At 40.0% G+C, this 23833-nt stretch overlaps 1 protein-coding gene across 6 annotated transcripts in view; it reads right to left on the bottom strand.

The window, feature by feature from the left end:
• sorcs2 (sortilin-related VPS10 domain containing receptor 2) overlaps positions 1-23833 on the bottom strand; it is a 361031-nt gene that overhangs the window by 275273 nt on the left and 61925 nt on the right. For all 6 annotated transcript variants that reach the window (XM_026160590.2, XM_026160585.2, XM_026160578.2 and 3 more), the window contains exon 2: positions 287-354. In XM_026160590.2, the coding sequence (XP_026016375.1) occupies positions 287-354 (68 nt within the window). The remainder of the gene's footprint in view (positions 1-286; positions 355-23833) is intronic.

The raw sequence follows: 23833 nt of genomic DNA on the forward strand, positions 1-23833 counted from the left end.
GCTATCTGCCCAAACAGATGCCCGCTCTGGCCTCACAGCGCCACTCTCCGGTCCACCACTTTAGTTGTAGCTGCCTGCTGATGTTTTGTCCGCCCTAGCGCTCTGTTTCACCCTTGTCTCACCCTTGTCTCCTTGAAGAGGCACAGCGGAGAGATAACTAGACCAGTGCTGACCTTCCTGTTCAAGGGAAGCGATTTGCTGATGAAAGGTCTGCACGACAGTGGGGCCAGACATGACATAAAGACATCCAGCAAGAGCACACATGGTGTCTAAACGATCAGCTTACCGCCACAGTGAGCTTTCCAGGACCTTGGTGGAGTCAGCGTGGTAGTACTTGGTTAGGATAAGGATGACCTGCAAAAACACATGGTGGAGAGAGAGACATTTAGACAGTTATTTAGAGAACTTTTTAGTTAGTGAAATTAGAGCTAAGTTTTAGGTAGCTGCGATTAGACTTACAAGCAGCTGCCCAAAACCTCAACATGATGACAAGGCGAGGCTTTATCTGCACTACTTCAAGTCACTAAGGTGGACTTAGTGATTCTAGTTTTTTGTACTAGTAATGTTCGTCGTGACTAATAAACTAGCTGTTTAAAGGGGAAAAAATCTGATCTGAGCATAATCAAACAGATTAGGTTAAAGCTATTTGAAACTATTAATTACACTCATCTATAATCAATATAGATCACTTTCCACAAGCTATAACACTGCAAACAGCAACCACACCCCGTATCACATTAGTTAGCATTAGCTAGCAGTGTGGCCGACCTTAGCAGTGCTTTCACCTGCAGTCTTTGTTTCCTGAATGATAATGTCCATACCTTCATGCAGACTGTGGTTACACATGGTTTTGATTGCATGGTTATACGTGGGATTATTCTGACACCAGTGACATACATCATTTTTTTTACATCAAAGCAATGCAGAACCAGGCCTCTAATCGCATCAGTTTACTTTTCTTCACACTCATTTATAACTTGTCAGAGAGAGAGGGAGAGAGAGGCACAGTTGTATTTCAGGCTGCAGGTGGCAGGTTTGTGGCAAGTGGCATCACAATATCTTTGACCCAACGGGTAACTTCTACATGAACAAAATAAGAATAATGCATTTAATACACTAACAGGGTAACTAGGAATTTTAGCCTTTAGATTTGTGTGGTTAAATGGCAGTTATGAGACAATGATCATGTTATGGAGAAACGCAAAAGTAAAGCAATGAGTAAAGTGTAAAACAAATTGCTTTCTCCTGAGAGCAATTGAGGAATGTATTGCATTATTATTAAGAAACGTTTTCTGTGTAATTTGTGCAATACATTACCTACATTTTGAGTAATGATCCCAATACTGACCACAGCAAAGAGCGGAAATAATAGTAATGGATTGCATTTATATAGCACTTTTCGAGACCCTCAAAGTGCTTTACGATTCCACTATTCATTCACTCTCACACTGGTGGAGGCAGCTACAGTTGCAGCCACAACTGCCCTGGGGCAGACTGACAGAAGCGAGGCTGCCATATCGCACCATCAGCCCATCTCCAGTAGGTGGTAGGTGAAGTGTCTTGCCCAAGGACACGATGACCAAGAGAGACAGAGCCGGGGATTGAACCGGCAACCTTCCGGTTACAAGATGAACTAACCAACCCTCTGAAGCACCCTCGTCTGACCTTCAACATACAAATATTTAACCACACAGCATGCAATTCATTTGCATAAATGTAATTCAATTCAATTCTATTTATACAGCACCAAACCACAACAACAGTCACCTCAAGGCGACCTCACAATAATACACCCCAACAATCACATTACTCCATATGAGCAAGCACTTTGGCGACAGTGGGAAGGAACTTCCTTTTAACAGGAAGAAACTTTTAGCAGAACCAGGCTCATGGAGGGGCAGCCATCTGCCACGACTGGTTGGGGTGAGAGAAGGAAGACGGGACAAAAGACATGCTGTGGAAGGGAGCGAGAGATTAATAACAAGTGTGATTCAATGCAGAGAGGTCTATTAACACAGAGTGAGTGAGAAAGGTAACTGGAAAAAAATACTCATGCGAATGCTCCAGCAGCCTACACCTATTGTACCTCAGGGTCACCTGAATCTAATGCCTTTGATATGCTGCTTAGTGGTGGTGACTTAGAGTAACTGAGAACCCGATGAGAATTGATAAGGAATCAAATCCATAAATGACATCAGTATTGGAACTGCTAAATTCGTAATAATTCCCATCCCAAATTATATCGTGTGTAATTTTCTCCCTTGTTTTTTGTCACTTTTGTATTGAGGCTCAAACACTCTTTGAGGGAATGTTTTTAATCCATACTTATATTTGAAAGCACCGCTGGTCAGTCAATACAACTGCATAAATGTGACGAATGAGTGGCCACTATTGAAACTAATCTCTCATATTCCTTATTTCAAGCATATGCAACCGCAGGGGAACTCCATCTGCACTGCTGCTGATTTTTATGCTGAGTTCTGCTTGAAGCTGCTTGGAGAAACTATTACCCTGAACAAATAATAGCATTGCTTGCCACTTTGCTTCCAAAGAGAGCAAATACAAAGCTTTTCTCCTCCCCTCCTTCGTGCACGTATGAATTAGCTTAAGCAGATTTTTGGGAGGGATGATTTGAAGATGAAATGTTTATTTTAAGTTAAATATAGATTTATTTTGGGCTTAGGGGACAGTTATACTATGGTTCTGATATTTCTCATAAAATAAAAAAAAAGATTAATATATATATAATATATATAATATAAATTAATATATTACTCATATGGCCAAGACATTTTGATCCAGGGCATAATCTGTGTGTGTCTGCACTGGATCAGAGATGCTTGTCTTTCATATTTTTTAGAACTCCTGTTCTTGACATCAAAGTCTACTGGGATTTGTGTTGCCATGGCAAGAGTACCAGTGGGTCAGGGATCACAGGAGGGCCTGGAGTTGTGATTGACAGGCTGGCTTACATTTCGAGGAGCAAGTGAAAATCCCAAGCGTGTCCTTAGGCAGAGGGGACTTGATTGGCCAAGGGGTCCAACCCACAGTCAGCTGCCAACAGCAATTCGTGAATGTGGCTGCTCTCAGAGAATCAAGCTGCAAACTGTACGACAGACTTTCCTGATACATCTTAATGTAGAAAGAAAGCACAGTCTGTATCACCATATTTTCTGTGGTGACCATACATAATTTTGGGTTTTATTTTCAGGTTGAAGGTCCTTGAATTTTTAAAAAACAATGACTGAAAAGACTGGGTGGCCTCTAAAAAATGAAGCAAGTACAGGAGGCAAGCGTCTGGTTGATTTCTTAGTCAGATAGGATGAAAGCAGTACTGTCTTGCTTGGCTGACTTAATAAGATGCTTGGCTGCAGGCCAACCATTTTATCAAATATATTTTCATCCCTGTCAGAACATTTAGCCTCATAAAATACCCTCTAGCATAAAGTAATGCCCAGAGCTTTCATAATGCCCTCTTGTGTCAGGAACCTCTAGCATTTAGGCTATGGTTAATAAAAAAGAAACACTGAAAATTTTAAAAGTCCTTCCTCTGAGGCATGGCAGGTGTTTAACTGTGTCTTGAAAGACTTTTCGTTGGTTGGTTTAGCTGTGGAGCTCCACAGCTGGGGAGAAACAGAAGCTTTGACTGTTCTACACCAATTTCCACAATGCAGACTGCCATCAAAGCCTCTCAGTGGAATCTTGAGGTGCTTGGCTCAAAGCAACCCAAACTCACGAGTCTCAACCCCAGTGGGGCTTGGCTTCCAAAGATGTTGATGGATTCCAGAAAACTGGAACAGAGGACATCTCCTTGAGCTGCAGGCTGCTTCCTGGGACTGATAACAACCCTGGTAGCAGCTTCGGTGTCAACGCCCAAGCTGCTTTCTGACTTTCACAAAAACTTTCTTTCCTGATGAGGGATCAGCATCCATATCTGACTGAGCATTCGTGTGGCCCTCTGAGTCACACAGCATGTAGCAAGTGTTCTCCAATTGCTCGTTGGCCTACTGTGACTCAAGCGGTGTCTCTGGAAACAGGCTGTCCGCCTCTGCACAGCTGTCCTTGTCCTAATGAGACACTGGTGCAAAGCTTCACACTCTTACTATGCAGGCAGACAGTCCCTTGACACAAGGATTAGATCTATCGTGCAGTACACTTAGTACTTTTGCTCCCCAAGCCATTCTTGCTTTTTTTTTAATCATTCACGTTCAAGCCTCCGGCTCAAGCCTTTGTTTTTATTGTAATATTGATTAACTTTTTTATATTGTTCATTAGATTGCTGAGAATCAAGCTGAAAGCTCGGCCCAGAATCTAAGTTGTCATGGATACACATCCTAAGATGCAGCAGGCACGTTTGTGGGCACCATACAAAAAGGTACTTTTACCTCTGCTTTATTTTATATCGTCTCTTATCATGTCACTATCACTATATTGATTTGCAATACTGGAGATACAGCAGAACAGCTTAACAATACATAAAAGCACAGCGAATTGGTTTCGTGGTTCAGCCAAGCGTTGCAGCGTATTCTGTCAATACATGCAGAACAGACATCATCTCCCAGAGCTAAGTTGGAAAAGCAGATCCTCATGAAAATGCATACCTCTACAGCCTTTTGGATTCTTGCTCACACACAAAATACATTTTGCCTGCGGCTTCTGAGTAAGCCCTGTCTACATTATACATCTATAATTATAGCTTTCTAAGAGTGGTACACATCAATTCCATCCACTGTCATGTGCATGAAAAGGAGAAGTGAAAAGAAAAACATCTTAACATCAGACCTGTTAGTCTTAGGTTTTCATCATTCATCCACATGGCCGTGCCAACAAAATATTCCGTTTCTTGATCCCCCTGTAGTGTCAGTCCTCAAGGCCCACATTCTGTTCAATTGGAAAATGATTTTTCTTTGGGGATGAAGTGGACAGGGCAAGGATGTATTTGGCTATAAATCACTACTGGCAGGAGGCAGGGAGAGCGTTTATTTGGCAGTAGCGTAGCTAGCCACATTGACAAAACTGCAGAACAACACAGGAGCCAGATGCTTGTATTGCCTCTAGTGTATGGAGCAGTATGTTGACTATGACTACACTTGGCAGATACAGCGCATTGGACTAAAGGGCAAAATTGGCAAGGGCTAAGAATCCAACCAGAGCAGTATGAAAAAAAATCCTCGTCTTTTTAGAAAATACAGCACAATGCCTGCCAGTTGTAATTCTATTCAAATAAATCACAGAATCATTGTAAGAATCAACAAGTACTATAAAACACGTCAAGCTAAAATGAGCTGGGAGCCTATTTTCTTCATGAGTAATGACAGAAACGTGCCTCTGCATCCTCGACTTAATTCCATAATTAATTCCAAGGAAGTTTGGGGTGACCTCTGCAACCTACTGAAAGAAGCATTCCACTCTCGTAACCATTTTGTAATACCAGAACTACAGTGATCCACTACAGACAGTTTGTGTGGTTTTTTGTTTGTAAGCTAGCAGACAATGAGATAATAGCCTTTATTGGGAAAAAGTCAACAGGGTGGTCAAGACCCCGGGATGACTCCATGCAAAACAAGAGCTACAAGAGCCCCCATTGAGAGTCAAGCTCATAGCCGAGCTGACCGTGAACTCCAGCTTGACAGCTGCTGTTTGTCCATGCGACATTCCCATCACTATGTGACAGTAGAGTGTTATCAATCAGCTATTGAGGACAAAGTGGGAGAAAATGTTTAAGGCAAAAAAGGACTGAGGGGAAATAAAGAAAGACAGACTCTGGAGCTCAGGAGAAAGAATGCACTCATTCATTTTTAAAGTGAAAACAGTGAAATACAAGTGCTCCCTCTAAGTGTGCGACACCCCCCTCCCCACCTCATCCCTTCGGGGCGCTTCACATTTTCCAGAAACGGACCACACGCATAAACAATTCATCACAGTCTGGAATAAAAGGGAGGAACTCATATTTTAACCCCCCCCCCCCCCACACACACACACACACACATATGCATAATATGTTAACTTCACTTAAATTTCATTGAGGTTATTAGTAAAGTGGAGAATCAAACAGGATGACCTAATCATTATGACAGAGTTACAGGGACGTCTGAAGCAGGAAATTATAGTTGCACACTTTAGATTTTCCTAATTTTTGGATGATTCTGAATAACATTCAAGGCGAATGTTAGAGAGATGAAATGATTCCCCACTAGTCTTCCAAAGCATCTGGACCCAATGTTCAAGCACAGGTCAATCAGGACTGGACTAGCTCATTATAATACCCTGTCAAAGAAAACCCTAATCTTAGCCCAAATCCTAATCCCTAATTTATCCAATACAGGACATATGCCAGCTAGACTGTGACTTAATAAGCTTAGACTTGTATATTAACAAGAGATTAATTCTACTGTGGCAGTTGACACATAACATTGTCGTTCTGTGCTTCATCAGCACTAGCAAATAACATTGTAGCTTAACAACAATATCCTGGCATTTCCCAAACAAATTTGGGAAATAAATTCACAGACTCAGGCCTTTGTAGTCGACTGTCATCTAGCTAATCACTCAGATGTTCTGAGATGCACTTCTATATACTGGCAAAGTGTTGCCAGCCTCTCTGCCATAATAACAGAGACAAAGAATGTGAGTGTCCTTATAACTCTGGATAGTTCTATTACTCTGTTGGTAATTTCGGGGAAAATACCCTATAAGTGAAAGTCAGTTTGACAACCTACTTTTACACTCGGTTCAAAATTTAAGTAGGACATTTCATTGGCTTTACCATATCCTCTCCAACATGCTCTTCTATAGGATAAAGTGCTTCATTCATCCAAATACTTGCCCATTAGCCCCTTCCTTGATATTCAGCAGAACTAATAGGAGTGAGTGGGTACATCAGGCAGAAACTGTTTTTGACTTAGACCTCAGACACTTTTTATCTGAGGCCAGCCAGTGCCCCCCTCACTCGTTACCATTTTAAAAGTAGTCTGAGATTGCCTCCATCCATTAATCGGCTCAGGTGGAGGAGAAGAGGGGAGGGCAATTACATGGACCTTTGCTTCTGCTTTCCTTGTGCTCTGTCCACACAAAAGACTTTTGCTGATTTTACTCTAACAACTTGGCCCACTCAGGTGGAGTGGGAGCGCATCTGGAGGCCAGATGAACTGTGGGAGACAGTCGTGCAACTAATTTGATGTTGTTATTCTCGTCTCCTCTACATACGCTATGTGAAATGTTTTGAATGGTTAAAGAGGTTTCTGAAATTGTCTCTTATTCTTCAACTCCTTTATAATTATTGGTCATGTTTCAGAAATCACAATAATGGACCACCTCTACTATTAAAATGTGAAAAAGGCATTTTAAGAAAAGCATCTACTGAAGCAGAGAAGAAAACTTTACAGAGAGCTCCAGTTTAACAGAAATATTCTGGACACTGCAAAATGAAAAGGGCATGGCATTTACTTTGTCACTTGATTTTAGTTGTGGACTTATACAGATGCATTTGCTAATACAGGAAGCAGCTGCAGTACTTTTGTTTGTTTTTTTTAATTCACCATCTATAGAGTTTCAAAATGCACTCAAAGTGACACTTCTAAAAAACCTACTAGTTTCTCTCAGTTTTCTTTTCTTTCAGAGACCACGTTTCCTGAATCTTACTACCAACGATTAGGGTTTTGTCTCTGTAAAATAATAGCAAATTCAGTCAAACTTGTCCTTGATTTGCTTCATGTTGGATCTGAGAGTCATTTGTATATATCTTTTGGAATCAAAATCTTTTTATCACTTTACTTTCTCTTTCTACCTGTTCACCCATCATTTGGCATTTTCTTCTCTTTGATGTCTATTTTTTGTGGTTTCCATCTTCCCTTTTTGATCTCTAGTCTTGCTTAAGTCTCTGCAGTTTTCTTCTTCTTTTTAAGCCTCCTCCTCTTCCATATTTGAACAATTGCTATAATTGGGCGCTGATCAAATTGGCAGCCTGTTATCCAAGGAAGAGACTGGAACAGTTTAGGGTTGGCGATGTTCACACAAATGCACGTGCGCATCCTGCCCCAATTCTCTTAAATTATGGGGTGTACGCACAATAGTGGCTATCTTTGGTAACACATATTACTGTAATTCCACTGCAATCTCAAGAGGGTATCATCAAGACACATTTTAAAAATATATTCCCAAACAACAATTATTTGTCCATTCAAATAAATATTTCTGCACATGGAATTGTGAAAATAATGTTGCCAGTTAAGAACCTAAAAGACTGACTGACTGTGCTATCCCACAACTAATTGGAGCTAACAGCACAGAGTGAGCCCAGTTCCTTAGATGTGTGATAATCCACTGTTGGGAGCCCAAGGCCTTTGGGACTGAGACAGAAAGTAGCGGGGGTGGGAGAAGAAACGATAAGAGAAGTATAGGATATAGTGGGTGAAGGGAAGATAAAAGAAAATGGCACAAAACCAAAAGACAAAGAAAAGAGCTGAAAAGGGAAAACTGTTGAGAATGGGTAAGTAGGAAAAAGGGCATCACATGAAGCAAGAAAAGACAAGGTTTAGAGTCAGAGAACAACAAGATGGAGAGAAAGGGAACAGACTCACAATGGGTAGCACAGGGAAAAAAGGCTAAAGGGGCATTAGAAATAAAATAGGACACTGTCATTGGTTGTCTGAGGGCTCTAATGGTGACAGTAAGTGATGAAGCTGAGGGACTGAGATGAGCTTTCTGGCCCTAAAATCTGTTCAACAATTTGAGCAAGTTACTGGGGACGATGTGATTGGGACCAAGAACCTAGCTTAACTTGTCTCTAGGTAGTCAGCCCCTGTCCTGAAAGGTAAAACCAACTGGCCTCATCTAGCTGTGTACTGTCAATCTCTAAGGCAAGCAAAGAAACAAGAAGCTGGACATGTTCTCAGGCTTTTACTAACTACTAAGGATGGGAATAGTAGAAAATTCCTAAATTCCCAGTAGTTCAACTCCTTGGAACCGTTAGTCTGCTCGCCCATTGCTTCCACCACAGCTGATTTCAGTTTGGGTGCAGGAAAATGAAAATAGTGGCACAGTCGGTAGCATAGATATGGATTACTTTCATTTTTTTTTTACTGTACAAAAGGATGAGATGAAGTGCAGCACAGACTCATGGACAGAAACAACTGCTTTATGCTGCTAATACTATTTAGGTATTAGGTTTTTTTTTTTTTTTTTATCAATTCCCATCCTTACTAACTACCAAATAAGTATTAACACCTTTTATGTCTTCTGTTTTCTCTAATCTGATCCAGCATGGAAAAGGTCCTTTCTTTATTTCTGTATTTAGATTCAGACTGCAGTGTCACAAGTAGGTGTTTGTGTACAATAGCATCATGCCCTTTCGGTATCCTTTGAGTAAATGTCCAGCAGCTGCGCAGTGCAAGAGAGTTTGAAAGTTGTGCTGCTAAAATATCCCATCTGATTCCAGTGCCTGCAATATTACACAACGGTCAAACATAGCCTTTAAAATATGGTTTCTGAAACATGATTACAGCTTTTCTATGCCAGGCAGTTTGTCAAACTCATATGGCAAAGACTTTAATATTATTCACCTATTTAGCTCTATCAACTGAAAATAGTATCACTCTGGTCACATGGTGTTTGCCCATTGTTCTGATTGGTACTGTAAATAAGTACATTAGAGTGTGTTTGAATGTATATGATAGGAACATAGATGCAATCTAACATAAATAAATAACTGATTTATAGCAGGACTAGATTGGGATTTTATTTCTTGGATTTGTTATTGCAAGCAAATTCTTCCAAATATTTTTCAATTTTTCTTTTTATTTTGTAAACGAACAACATTAATTATAGAACATTTAGAAATCAATACAGAAGAAGACAGAGTTTTGCAAAATCTGCTCAAACTGCTAAAATACAAAAGCACTTAACAGCTACAAGTAGGAGAAATTAATTGTGTTTTTTTTCCCTGTTTGTTCTCCAGACTTCACTTTGTTCCCTTCTGCAGCTGTTACATGCCCACAATTTCAGCTTCTTCTTGCCAAACTGCATTTTATTAGGGTTTGAATCAGACTTTTCAGAACCAAAAGAGCAAATGATGTAGCAAACACAGTTTTATCCCACAATATTGGTGTGAAGCGAGCATTGTTCAGATAGATAGCCAGATAGGGCACAAAATGAGAAATCCATTTTCTATTAGCAGCTTCTACATTATAATAAGTGTTCTGCTGCAAACACTGGAAGCCTCAGAAATCCATATAAAATAAATGAATAACAATGTGTCTGACTAACACGAAGTGGACCAAATAATCACAAACTTGGGGTAAAGTTTTCCTTTAATATTGACAGTACATTACCATCATATTCACCTGACATGCAAGTACCTTTGAATATAGAAATAGCGATGATCTGTGATTTTTCTCTTTCGTGGAGAGTATTGCAGAAAGAGAAACTGGTGGTGTTCCATCTGAAAGAAGGACCAGTATGTTTGTGATGTTTCCTTATGAAGCCTTGAGTTGAGAGTTTTCTTGGTATGAGTGGGAATAATCTAGTGGTTAATGACTTCCCATTGGTATTAATGTCCATGGGTGTTGTTTAAACATTAATACAACCAGTTCCTGTCCTGTAACTATACAGTTTAAGGAAAGTCACATCTCCAAAACCAGAACTTAATAATTAATATAGTCACTGGGTAAAATGCTCAAAATCTTGTTTAATCATAGCAACATTTTCTGAGTTTATTTAATGTAAACTAAGGTTGTATTTAATTTAAATTAAACTAGCGCTCTTTTAATAAAAAACAGCGAACAATAAAACACATAATACATAAAAATAAAAAATTAAAACAGCCCTAAATTAAAAAACAAGATAAAACAGCATAGAATCGACTAAAACAACTAAAATAAGACTAAAACTAAAACCAACATCTCACAAGGTGTCAAAGGCCACAGTGAAACAGTCAGAGAAGAGATCGTTCCACAGTTTCTCCTCTATGTTTATGCTCAGTCCTGGGTACATTCAGGAACAGCTGATTAGCAGACCTGAGAGAGCAGGTAGGCGGCTCAGAGAGATAAGATGGGGCTAGGCCATGGAGGGCTTTAAAAGCAAATAAAAGAATTTTAAAATGAATCTTAAAAGGAATGGGCAGCCAGTGAAGTGAAGCTAAAATAGGGGAAATGTGCACAAACTTTCGAGTGCCAGTTAAAAGACGAGCTGCAGCATTTTGTACTCTCTGTAGATGAGCAATGTATGAAGCACTGACCCCTGCATAAAGTTACTTTATGGCAATCCAGCCGAGTGCTAACCTTAAGCTAACCTTACTTTCTGAGAGAATGACATTGCTAATGTTATCTTATCAAATGTTACTGCGCACAAAAATAAATACTCTTTAAAAACATTGAGAAACACTTAACATATCAAGATCTTTTATACTAAAATGTTTTTACTGATGTACATAATGTAATTTGGTCAACAAAATGTAACAAAAAAATTATCATTTTTTGAGGGATGGATTCAAAAGCACAGCTTTTGGGGCCGTATATTTTAATACTTAACCTTTCAGCCTATATTTGTGTGCGGCTGTGTGTTCTTTGTGTCTACCCTGGCTACCTTTGCTGTCATGGTGGGATCAACAGAGGCTCCCGTCCTGGCTCGGGCTTCTTCCCTTTCAGCTGATACAGCTGCTTGGCACAGCTGAACAGATGTCACTTCAGTATTATCATAATCCCCATCCCTCTCTCTCGTCCTATTCTGCCACGTTCTTCGTGTTGCTTTTTGGCAGTTGTTTTTGCTGTGTCATACACACCCATTACCAGCTCTTTTGTTCCACTCCTTTGCTTCGCTTTATACAAGTAAGCACATCTTGTATCCAACACTGAAGTCATCAGCCTAAAACCCCCGATCATTAACAAATTAAGCTATTAACGATTGACTGTTGCCTGAGATTGTTTTTTTAATGACAGTTAAAGTTGATCTGGGTTAGCGGTGCATTGTGGAACTCGTATTGAATGCAACATTAAACACAGTGGAAATACTTTCAGGGCCTAACTCGAGCAAATGTATTCTTGGAGCTACTCTAATTACATAAAGGAGATACATTATTAATCCATGCACATTATTATACGTAGTGTTTTCCCTGTTCCCAGCTACTGGGGTTCAAGCACAGTTTATCCTGAATAATTTGCGTAAACCTTCATGTGAAAATGAGCTTACAGAAATGGCAGCAATTTGTAACTTGGATGTTATTAAGCATGTTTACAGTTCTGCTGATTCTTGAGGAGGCTGCAGGCCTTTACTGCAACATTTTTCCACCTTGTCATTAGGTACCGTTAATGTTATTTCATAGGCCAGTGTTTACTCCCCTGGAAATGAACAGGGTTATTACCGTACCACCAGTCAAACCCAGAGGGATATATTATGGAAATTACAAAACTGAATAGAAATAGCTTATCAACATAAACAGTTGGCTGAGAAAAAGCACAGTTTAAAAAGAAGCAAATCTTGCCTGAACTGAAAAATAATCAGAGTTAACTGTAAACGTCTAAACCCAGACTTTCTCCAGACTGGTCACAAGGCTTTTGCCAAGCATTTGATGCAAGTCACCCAAATCAATATGGGAGTATGCTATTTACATTTAGCATGCATTACTAGAGATAGAACAGAAGCAAAGATATCAGTGAAGCTATAGATGTAACACAGGGGTTATATTTCACTATTATTACAATATTGATACAAGTAGCAACCATATCCGATCGTTCAGTCTGACATCACTAGCCGTGTCTGGGCCTAAACTCCGCTGCAGGTCCATATATCAAATGATCACTGTGGCATTACTGAGAGTTAAAACACTGTCTTAAGTCTTTCATCTTTAATAAAATGATCAGCGTTCTGCTCTACCAGGTGTAACAACTGAGTTTAACATCCAGGCATCCATGAAAAGGGAATTTATGACATTTAACGGAGTTAGAAGTTAGCAGGGAGTTAGCTCGCTAGCTTCCATCTAAATACAATATAGCACGTCCTGACTGCGGGGTTTTGGAAACAAATTAAAACGTACAGCTTTCTTATTACTTCCAACATAAATGAAGACAGAAAACTAAACAGCAGTGACGTTTGTAGGGTTACTGAAGTTTGGCTAGCTGGTATATAATGATGTGCTACGTGACCGCTAGCGACACAGCTATGTTAGCATAATATAAACAAGCTAACTTTTTTTCCACTCGATAAAAGTTAACGTGAGTGTTCTCGGTGGTCAGGAACAAATGTAATCGCATGTCAGGATGCTGTAAAAGGACCAAACTTCAGCCAGGAGAACAACTGAGATAATCCATCCACAATACGAGGTTAGTCATTCATATACTGCTGCATGGGCTGGGCTGTAGTTACATCCTAAGGTTTTAAAAACTGAGCTTAAATAAATGATTAGATTAAACATGTTAACAACACAAAAGCCATATTAAATGCAGACTACTTTAGACCCGGAAGTAGGATTCGTCACGTCATCACTTAATAATCGGATTGTCACATTTAAAATGCAATTTTTTTCACTACATTCCATACGTGTGTAGTCTTAACTATCTGACAGGAAATGATTCCACACAGACTGGACTACATGCGACATCTATGGAATATAATTCAACTGTAACTTGGCTCTTGACAACAATTTTAGTGAAAAATTCTAATAATGTTCAGATTAACAGACATTCAGGTGTGATGGTATTTACTTATTGATTCAAATAAGTTTACAAGTCTACAGCTTGTTTGCTTGTTAAAATCAGCAAGCAAGATTAGAAATGTTCACACCAGTGACTGTATAATCCCGCTGTATAGAAATGAAGCCAAATTTTCCCACTTGTGGGGGCTGCAGTCTTGCATTTTTGGAGCCAGAGTGTGTGCAGAAGTGACTTGGGGTGGAGTTGCTGCTTTGAGCTCCCGCCTACAAGCCTCCCTGCACTTTTTATGTAGTCCAACTGCTCCAGTTTTAATAATCTCTGCTGATGGTTTTAATCGTTAAATTAAGCTAAACACAACCGCACTGCTATATTTAAAAAAGAAAGGCAGCATTGTCTACAGTTATTGGTCCACGCATTTTACTCTCATGGTTGTATCAACAATATTTTCTGCTGAGGAGATGTCAGCCACTAAGAAGCCATACTTCACATTGTGAAGGAGCAGCTGCAAACCAAGTACAGCTCCACAACACTGGTAGCAAATCCCTATGAGAAGAGTGATGCTGGTGCAACAACTCACTTTTAGTTCAGCTAAAGCTGCCACTCCAAGGCAAAGCTTGCTGTTTGCTGTGTGGTGGAAAATGTGCTACCAGTATAAACGCACTATACAATAAGGTAACGCCAATATTCGAAGAGGTAAATGTGCAGTAGGTACCAGATCATCTAAAAATATATATATCTGTTATTTCTAGACTGATTATTCAAATTTTCTCCCTGAAAAGATTTCAGTTGATCCAAAATCCCAAAGGGAAGACAGGAACTAGGAAGAGAGATCATATTTCTCCCATATTAGCTTCTCTTCCTTATCCCCGTTAAGTGCCAAATGTTAAGGTCCCATCTTGAAGGCCTATTTTACCATACTACCTCAGAACTATGATCCTTTCAAAAGCAGAATGAGTGCTTCTCTTGTGTAATCAGTTCCCATTTGGTTTCAGGAGATAGACACCCCCTCTACTTGTAAGATTAAGCTTTGAAGTTTGCCTAGCTGTATAGTTAGGAATGGATCAGTTTAGTCTGTTACTAGATATAGGATAGTAGGAGATTTCTCATTATGCACACCTTCAAACACCCTTGTGTGCAAATGCCGCGATACTATATTGAGTTTCAAGTCTCTATGCTCCTTTTCCTGTCATCTCTTTCCCCCTGAACCCCCAACAAATAACTGCCCATCAGTGAGCCCTGTTTCACCTGAGATCTCTCATTAGAGAGATCCATGATTCTGAACTGGATAAACCATTAAGAAAATGAATGTCATGGATGTATCACAAGGCCATTTCTGCTCATAAGAAGTGCTTTCTTCTAGAATTTCTAATTGGATTTATTAATGTTAAGCAGTGGATTATACTATTGGCACCAAGGATGAATTTCAGTAATGGAGGATTTTGTCCAGATTTGACTGAATTATGAGATGAAGACAGTAAACATGGATCCCTGCCACATCTGGTACTAGCTGTACCAGCATGTGAGTGTAGTAACAGCAGTAACACTGGAAGTTTAAATAGTGTTTATGGCAGTGCAAATACAGCTATTCCTACTTGCTGCTTTTACACAATTTGAAATCCTTTTAATTTATGTGAATTTTTTTTTTGCATAGAATTGAAGTAATTGATTATTGGCATAAATAATGGATGCCAGATTCCCAAAACATTTGCCTTTACCTTAAAAAAGACCTGTTTTATTTTGGCACCAGAACAGGAAGCAAGCAGTAATATTTAAACAAGGAAACAGAACTAAACTAAACATAGCGGCATGACAGAAGGAGAAAACAGGAACGCTGAGCAAATGTATTATATGAGACTGAAAACACTGAGCAAACATAAAGTGGACATATTAACAATAACCACACTAAGAATCAAATAGAAGATATTTAATAATAAACAGAACTTGAAAAGGTAAAGACATAAACGCTGGGTCAAAGGCCCGGGGCCATGACAAGGGCTATGTAAATATAGTAGGACTAACACGCTTTGTGCAACCAAACAGCACATTAACATGGCTAATTGAGTTTGGTGCTTTTGGCCACAGAGCTTCATTACTCTTCAGCTGAAGCAAGACATGACGTCTCAACACTGATCTCAGTGAGATCATCCAGTCTTTCTCTCTCTCTGTCTCCCTCTCTGTAGCTCCATCATCACCGATGGCAGGGACATTAATTAGGTTTAGCTGGGGTTAAAACAGTACAATAATGAATTATTTCTTCCATTCTGCTGACCTGTATCTCTACCTTACAGATGCTTCTTAACTTGATTTCATTTAAAAGGCTGCCGTCTTTTTTTAAATTTCACTTTTTATTATGTAAAGATTTGAGGGTAGGTTTGACACAACCATGAAAGTGCTTGCTTTGGAAAAAATGCTGTGGCTTGGTTTTTAGTAAGAGACAGAACAGAGGAACAGAGGTCTTTTAAAATCAGGAAAAAGTTTGTGGATTTGTGAGCCCTCTAGTCACATGGAAGAGCAGTCTGGGACTTTCACAGGGCATTACATACAGTTTACAACAACAACAGTAAAGTAAAATTGAGGGAATAGGTAATGTGGTGACAGCTACTGCCATTAGCTATTATGGAAACAAACACACTCATTATCAGCAAAAAAAATCAGTAGTGGCTACATATTGTGTACCAAGACAAAAATGAAAGGGATGTCTGAATATGTCACCAGCTTTATTTTCCACACGCATTATGAATTACACTCACAATCTGAAATAGCAGAAGGCACCCTGTATTCTTACAGTCTTCTTGGAATAAGAAAAACACCCACAAAAAACACCTGCGAGGTTTTCTCTCTGTAGCCTCACTCACTCTTTTGCATTTAGGATGCTTCTCCATCCTTAAAAGAGTCTTAAAAGAGGTCATGTTTAGTCACAACCGCGCACCCTGGCTGCTGTCACATGCCATCACATGGCCATGTCACACACACATTCCATTCATCCTTTCCAGTCCCCTTCATCTCCATCTCCCCAAGGGGAAGACCCAGAGTTCTGGTCCTACTTCAATGTCCTGTCACACTTCATTTAGCCTCAAAGGAGAAGGAGGACTGGAGTGTGATGTGGGTGCAGCTTCTAATATATACATTACAGCAGCACACAAGTGTAGTAGTACACGTACTTTGTGCACCAGTATACGCAAACAAAGTCCGAAGCGCTTTCTGCTACTGTAAGCGCTTTACTAAACTGTTCAGACAGCTGAAATTCACTCACATGCTTCAGGTTTTCCGTGCTCTTCTGTTACTTACTGCCCTTTCTCATTGTTCAATCTTTTTCTTTTTCCAATTCAGGCCATGGCCACCCAGCTATAGAATGAGGTCAGAGCAAGTGTTAAAGTCTAAACAAGTAGAAACACCCTTGCTGCTTCACCCATTGAGGGGTGCAAATGTACTCTGACACATGGCTGAGCCATGCTGTCTGTCAAACCTCTGAAAGAGTTTTGAGGCCTTGCAAACCTTTGTTCACAGGCCAAGTCTGTGAAGTAAGCAAGAAAATCATTAGGAAAACCATATGAGATGTGTTGTAAACCAAGTCTTGGCCAAGGGCTGATACAAGCCACTGAAGCCACTGAATACTTTCCAGGTTATACTGTACACTATACAGTTGCCCACTTTTCAGCACACCCAAGGTGGCACTGCATCCCTGCCAACAAAAACCTGGACTCTCCTCTGGATGCCAAGTTTAAATGAAAACATTTTAGAAGGAATCTTTGTTGTGCTTAAAGCATGGAAATGTGGCTATGGAATCACCAGCATCACTGCTCATTCTGCAGCTTTTGTTTCTTAGGTTGTTTAGTGTGTTCTTGTTAATGAGAACAGATGTGATGAAGCAGATGTGGGAGCCCATTTTCATCCCCAGGGTATCAAAAACTGCTGTTTTGTCAGCGCTGCTGGCATCTAGCATTGCTTTGATATTGCTGTGTCAATATTGGAAATAACTAATTCACCCCTGAGTTTTCACACATAGAAGTTGCGTAAAGACCCATTACGCCAATGATTTGAAAACCTCATAAACACATATTTTATTCACAGTACAATACAGAAAACATATTAGATTATTAAACTGAGAAAATTGACAGCAACACAGACAGATGGATGTTTACCATTGTGTAGAATCTCTTTTTCTTTTAAGAGAAGAAATTTAAAGGCCAGTCACTTTCTTTCCAAGCTCCGTAGATTACTGGATGACTAAGAACCTGCACAGACATAAAGGGTATTTTGTTCATATTCGTGCATGAGTCATCCAAAGAATGAGAATGGATGTCCAAATAATGTATTGGGTGGATACACACAAAAGGTGATTTCACCCAGAAAAACACTGCTTTCATGACTTGAACTAGTTGAAGAGAGTGCACAGGCCAAAGAAGTTGCGAGAACTGTCCAATTTTATATAAGTATTTCACAGAGGCTGCTCTAGCTCTGGATCCTATGGAAGAGAATTAGTAAAAAAAAGTGGACACGTCTTTATTTTCTTTTCCAAAATTCTGACTTTAATGTCATAATTCTGAGAAAAAAGTCAGAATTCTGAGATTAAAGTCACAATTCTGAGATTAAAGTCAGAATTCTGAGAAAAACAAAGTTTGAAAAAAAAAAGGTCAGAATTCTGAGATTAAAGTCACAATTCTGAGATTAAAGTCAGAATTCTGAGAAAAACAAAGTTTGAAAAAAAAAAAGTCAGTGGAATTTTTTTTTTTCGGCGGCCCTAATCCTCTTCCGTAAGGTCAATGATGAGAATGCAACATCTATCCCAAATTTTCACATTTAAAAGACAAATCCAGTTTGGTGATTCCAAAATAAAGTCTTTCTATCCTGGCTGGGAAGCTGGAAAAAATAAGTATACAGTATGCAAACTGTGTGCAAATTGTGTCCAAACACAATCTCCAACAAACAGCAAGCCACAAGTGAAATGGCTCAGCTGCCTTAGTTTTCAGATAAGAGGAAAATCTCCCTGAAGAACTGAATGATTACCTGAAGCAAGCCAGTGAAAAGCAGGTAAAAGAAATTGGCAAAACAAACAGTATTTCCAAAGATTTTGAGTGCGCCCCCAAAATAAGTGTTAAAGAACACTCAACAGTTTGCTAAAGCCTTCATCCATGTTTCTATCCAAACACAAGTACAAAGAAGATAAAATGTCTCTTTAAGACAAATAATTTATTTGAATCTAACAGGCTTGCGTAGTCAGATAATTTAATTCATACCAAAAACACTCAATCGCTCAATTGTAATGCTGTTACCGTAAAATTTTTGCAGAGCAGAGTACACTCAACTCCTTGCCAATCATCTGTGAATGCTTAGTCTAGCCAGAGCTAAGATAGCAATATCAAGGCCACTGAAAAATAAAATGGAATGCAGCACAGGCAAGCACTCACACTCTCACACATACCAACAACTCAGTCCAACTGCATTCTACACATGTCATGTTGCTCTCACTGGTTCCTGCACACAAACCACATGGCTGCATGACATTACGACAACTTCAAACCCCACACGAGCCGAGAGGTGAACACCAGATGCTCGTGCTCTTTCACTGGTGTGGGAAATGTCAGCTGTGCAGATGGTGGAAGGTTTTTTATTTCTTGGGGTCCGGTTGTGACCTGTCCCCGTGGTGCGGTGCACAACATCTCATCCATAAACATAGCGGTAGGCGGTGGGTGTTGTGTTCAGCCTGCCAGACTGCAGATGAGATGCCAAGCTACTGTACAGTGCTTTTTATTATTCATCTCAGGAAGCACTCTTTGTTTTGAAGCCACACAGATGAAGAAAATAATAAAAAGTGGAAAATGAATCCATCCCTACAAAAAAAAAATGCCCTTCATTTAACAGCACATCATGTAAATGCATTCTTTATTGCACAAAATCTTTTTCCCCCATTCTTGATTAGTTTCACTTTTGTCTGTTCTTGGGGAAAAAAAACACCTGGAGTGGAAATATTCAAGGACGTCTCCCAGCACACATTTTCTCTCCTGTTTTTAGCTGCTCTTTGTTCTCACACAGGCTAGGAGATGTCACTGTGTGCATGCATTCAGTCGTCAGGACCAGCATGATGATTTAAACAAATTTAATGTAATAGAAGTTGTTGTGGTTAATAAAAAGGTGACTAAATTAAAAGGTCTGGGAGTATTATTTAGTCAACTAAACAAAGGAACACATAGAAAAAGCCTCCAACATTAATCACTGTGTGACTGTATCTATATTTCTTATGCTGCATTATACCTGCATGATAAGAATGACTGCCTGTCTTTGTGATAAATGACTGAATAATCACCCCGACTGAATCACAATCTACCCGAACACTGAAATTCCTTCTGCTATTGTCTTCTATTTAAACTCTAATTTTCTAATTTGACATTAGGCCTAAACGGTCTGAGCAGCACTACTTGCTGATATTGACGAAGGAACGTAATGAACAAACTAACAGCATAATAAAATAACAAAGCTGAGCTAAATAAAAACACTGAAAAGTAATGCAAGCAGATCAGAGAATAATGATGTAGTGGTGTTTTTAAAAAATAGAGTTCTTCCGTTAAGCATCACAAAACGGATAAGTGGAAAAACTATTATATAAAAGATTTTTAAAAAAGTTACTGTAATTCCAGAGTATTTTTTTTTTTATAATAAAGCATGATTGTGGCCGGCCAGTGAAAAGGTTTCTCATTAAAGGGCTATGAAGGAATGTATTTATATAGTATTATAGAGTAATATCTATATTAAGCTCTGACTCTCTCTCCCATAGTTTGCCTTTTGTTCTCTCTGTCTCTCCTCTCTTCCCTTTCCCCTCCCCCCTAACTGGGCTTGGCAGATGGATGCCCATTCCAGAGCCTGGTTATGCAGGAAGATGTCTGATAGTTGGGAATTATAGAATAGAAAAGAATAGAATAGCTCTTTATTGTCATTGTTACAAAAACAATGAAAGGCAGTTTGGCATCTCTCCACGTGTGTCAAGTACACGATAGCGTAAGTATTTACACAATAACACAGACAAATTCACATTTACACAAGAAAGAGATGTACAAGTTATACATACACCTGCATACATACAGATACACCCATGCATACATACACGCACATACATACATATATGCACGCGTACATACATACACACACATATTTTCACATGCACGCTTACATATATATACACACACATACATGCCACTGACGAGCAGGTGCATTGTGAGGTGCAGTGTGATCAGTGGTATTGCACATTGAGGGTGCGGTGCTGTTGCAACTATAATAAATAGTGGTATAATAAATACAGTTTAAAGAGGTAGGAATGTTGGTTGCATTAAAATATACGTAGAAATACAGTTTATAAATAAGGTGTAATGTCCATGGGTGTTGGCAGTGCAGTTATCCTCCAATCAGGGTGGAGCTAGGGCATGTTTGACAGCCTGTGGGTAAAAACTTCTATGGAGTCTGTTTGTCTTTGTCCTGGTGGACCTGTAGCGTTTACCTGAGGGAAGGGGGGGGGAAAGTGAGTGTCCAGGGTGTGAGGGGTCTTTGATGATGATGTTGGTCTTCTGCTAAGGTCTGCCAGTATAAATGTCTCTGAGGGGGGTTAGTGAGGTGCCAATTGCCTGCTCTGCTGCAGTTTCCTCTTGTCCTCCGCGGTGCAGCAGTTGAACCTGAGTGTGCAGCAGTAAGTCAGAAGGCTTTCGATGGTGGAGCGGTAGAAGTTCACTAGCAGTCTCTGGGGTAACTGGACCTGACGCAGTTTCCTGAGAAAGTACAGCCTTTGTTATGCTTTCCCTACCTGTTGTGGACCAGGTAAGGTCGGCCGAGATGTGGATTCCGAGAAACTTAAAGCTTTCTACCCTTTCTACCTCCTCCCCACCAATGTAGAGGGTAGAGTGTTCAGATCGCTTTGTTCTTCTGAAGTCGATTAGCATCTCCTTGGTCTTCGCAGTTCAGATGCAGGTTGTTGTTTTCACACCATTGCTTCAGATGCTGAACCTCCTCTCTGTAGGCTGATTCATTATTGTTCTCGATCAGTCCTATGACGGTGGTGTCATCAGCAAATTTTATAATGGTGTTATTGGTGTGGATTGGACAACAGTCATGGGTGAAAAGTGAGTATAAGAGGGGACTGAGGACACACCCCTGTGGGACACCTACATTCAGAATGAGGATAGAGGTGTGCACTCCCATTCTGACGTTCTGGGGTCTGTTGCTCAGGAAGTCCAACATCCAGCTGCACAGTGAGCTGCTGAGTCCTAAGTTGCTTAGTTTATTAATCAGTTTGTGGGGTTGAACTGTATTGAAAGATCTGTATTTCTAATATTGTAGGGTATAAAACACTTAGAGCACTTTGTTGTGAACTGGTGCTATATAAATTAAAAATAAATCAAGTGAATTGAATTTAGTTTAATTAAACTGATTAGATGATGAAGTGAAGTGATATGTTGCAAGAAAATATCCTTACAAGCTGCATTCACCCAATCCAACACACATTCATACAGTAATTTATTCTGTAGCTTTAAATGCATTTTGCCTATCACTCTCACAAGAATGAATGCGCTGGGGCAATATTGAGTACTTTGTCTTGACCAAAGACAGTTTGATGTGCGGACTAGAAGCTGGTGGATTGAATGGCTGCAGCATTTCACTTTGTCAATGTAAATGAAGCGAAACTGAATCCCAGCTCTGTGCGCTGGAATGACAATAAAACAAACCGGACCAGGCCGAATCACACTGTCCCCTGGGCAACAACATGTGGCGTGTCAAGAGAGGGCTAGTTTACTTCAGTGGGGTTTAGTTAAATTATGTGTTCCAAACCTGTGGAGTGGCAGTGAGCTTATTTTGTTGCCTTTTTCATAGCATAGAAGACCAAAAGACATGGTGGTGGTTTATTTAAGGACTGTATTTGAATACAACTACAATGTGAGGAGTGAAGGAGCTACAGCAGAATATTTATTAGTGACTTTGGAAAAGATGACTTTATAAAAAGCTGTGGTGGGATAAATTCATGACAGGCTCAAAAGGCTGTTATTAATGATGTTGCTGCTTCAGTAAAAAATGTTTTATTAGACGGCAATTTGTATTAGACTGACAACTATTGATTATCATCACACATTACAAGGTCAAACTTCTTGGGATTTACATAAGCTCTGAATTTACATTGATATCTGGAGTATATTCATGAGTTATTGTGGAAAAGTTTGAAGGAAACTAAAGAAGGAAGTCAAGCAAATCTTTTGATTTGGGATGGAATTGTTATGTGGGTTGCTATTTCATTAACACTGACCTAGACCTAGAATGCAAATCTTTTTAGCAAAACTGCCTCTGCCTTAATAATAGTCACATTTCAAAGGTATTGCAGAGCCTCTTTTTTGACCGGATAGTTGAGAAGATGGGAAAGCTGGGAGAGAATATAATGACACACAGGAAATGGCCCAGGCTTCTTCGGTAGCATTATAGAAAATTGGAGGCCTGCTCAACCAAGTGAGCTATCCGAGCGAACATACCCATGCAAGACCACAGTGGGTAGCGGTGGAAGAAGATAAAATGAACTGAACTGTGTTACACTGTGGAGCACAGCTGGGACCTGAGTAGGGCAGCCCACACATAGAGTGTGGACATGCTGTGGGCATACTGCAGCCCACAAATGGGCCCTACGTTCTAGGGGTTAGTGTTCGGATGCCACTCTGTGACTTTGGCGAGGAAGGAACGACTAGCAGGTCCAGCGGGCCTGTGGTGTAGAGGTTAGCCCGACAACTCGGAGGCCAGTCAGTTAAATAGAACAACATTTGGCGTTAACAGAACAAGCCAGGTCTCCACGGCTCTACCCTATTCCTACATACATGTGCCGGGGACAGGTAGTCACCAGCGCCAGCCTGTTACAATGGTAAGGCTGTAATGGCTGCCGCTGCACGCACACTTGGAGACTCTTCAACTACTACAATAATAGGATGACACCCCTTACACCCCTTAGCGGGGTTGTTACAAGCCGTGCAGCCGATCTGTGCTTAGCATGGACAGCCCACAGTCAGCTCACTCTATGGGTTACAACATTTCAGTACCAGGGCCCACATGCCTAAGAATTATATTTGATACTGGTACTCCCTCTTCTAATTTTTAATTCAATAAAATAAGAAAATCCAAATGTAAGGCATTGAAAAAACATGTTTTAGTGTCAGTGTTAAAAGTATTGTCGT

Source organism: Astatotilapia calliptera, chromosome 3, assembly GCF_964374335.1.
Source record: "Astatotilapia calliptera chromosome 3, fAstCal68.1, whole genome shotgun sequence".
NCBI lineage: Eukaryota > Metazoa > Chordata > Actinopteri > Cichliformes > Cichlidae > Astatotilapia > Astatotilapia calliptera.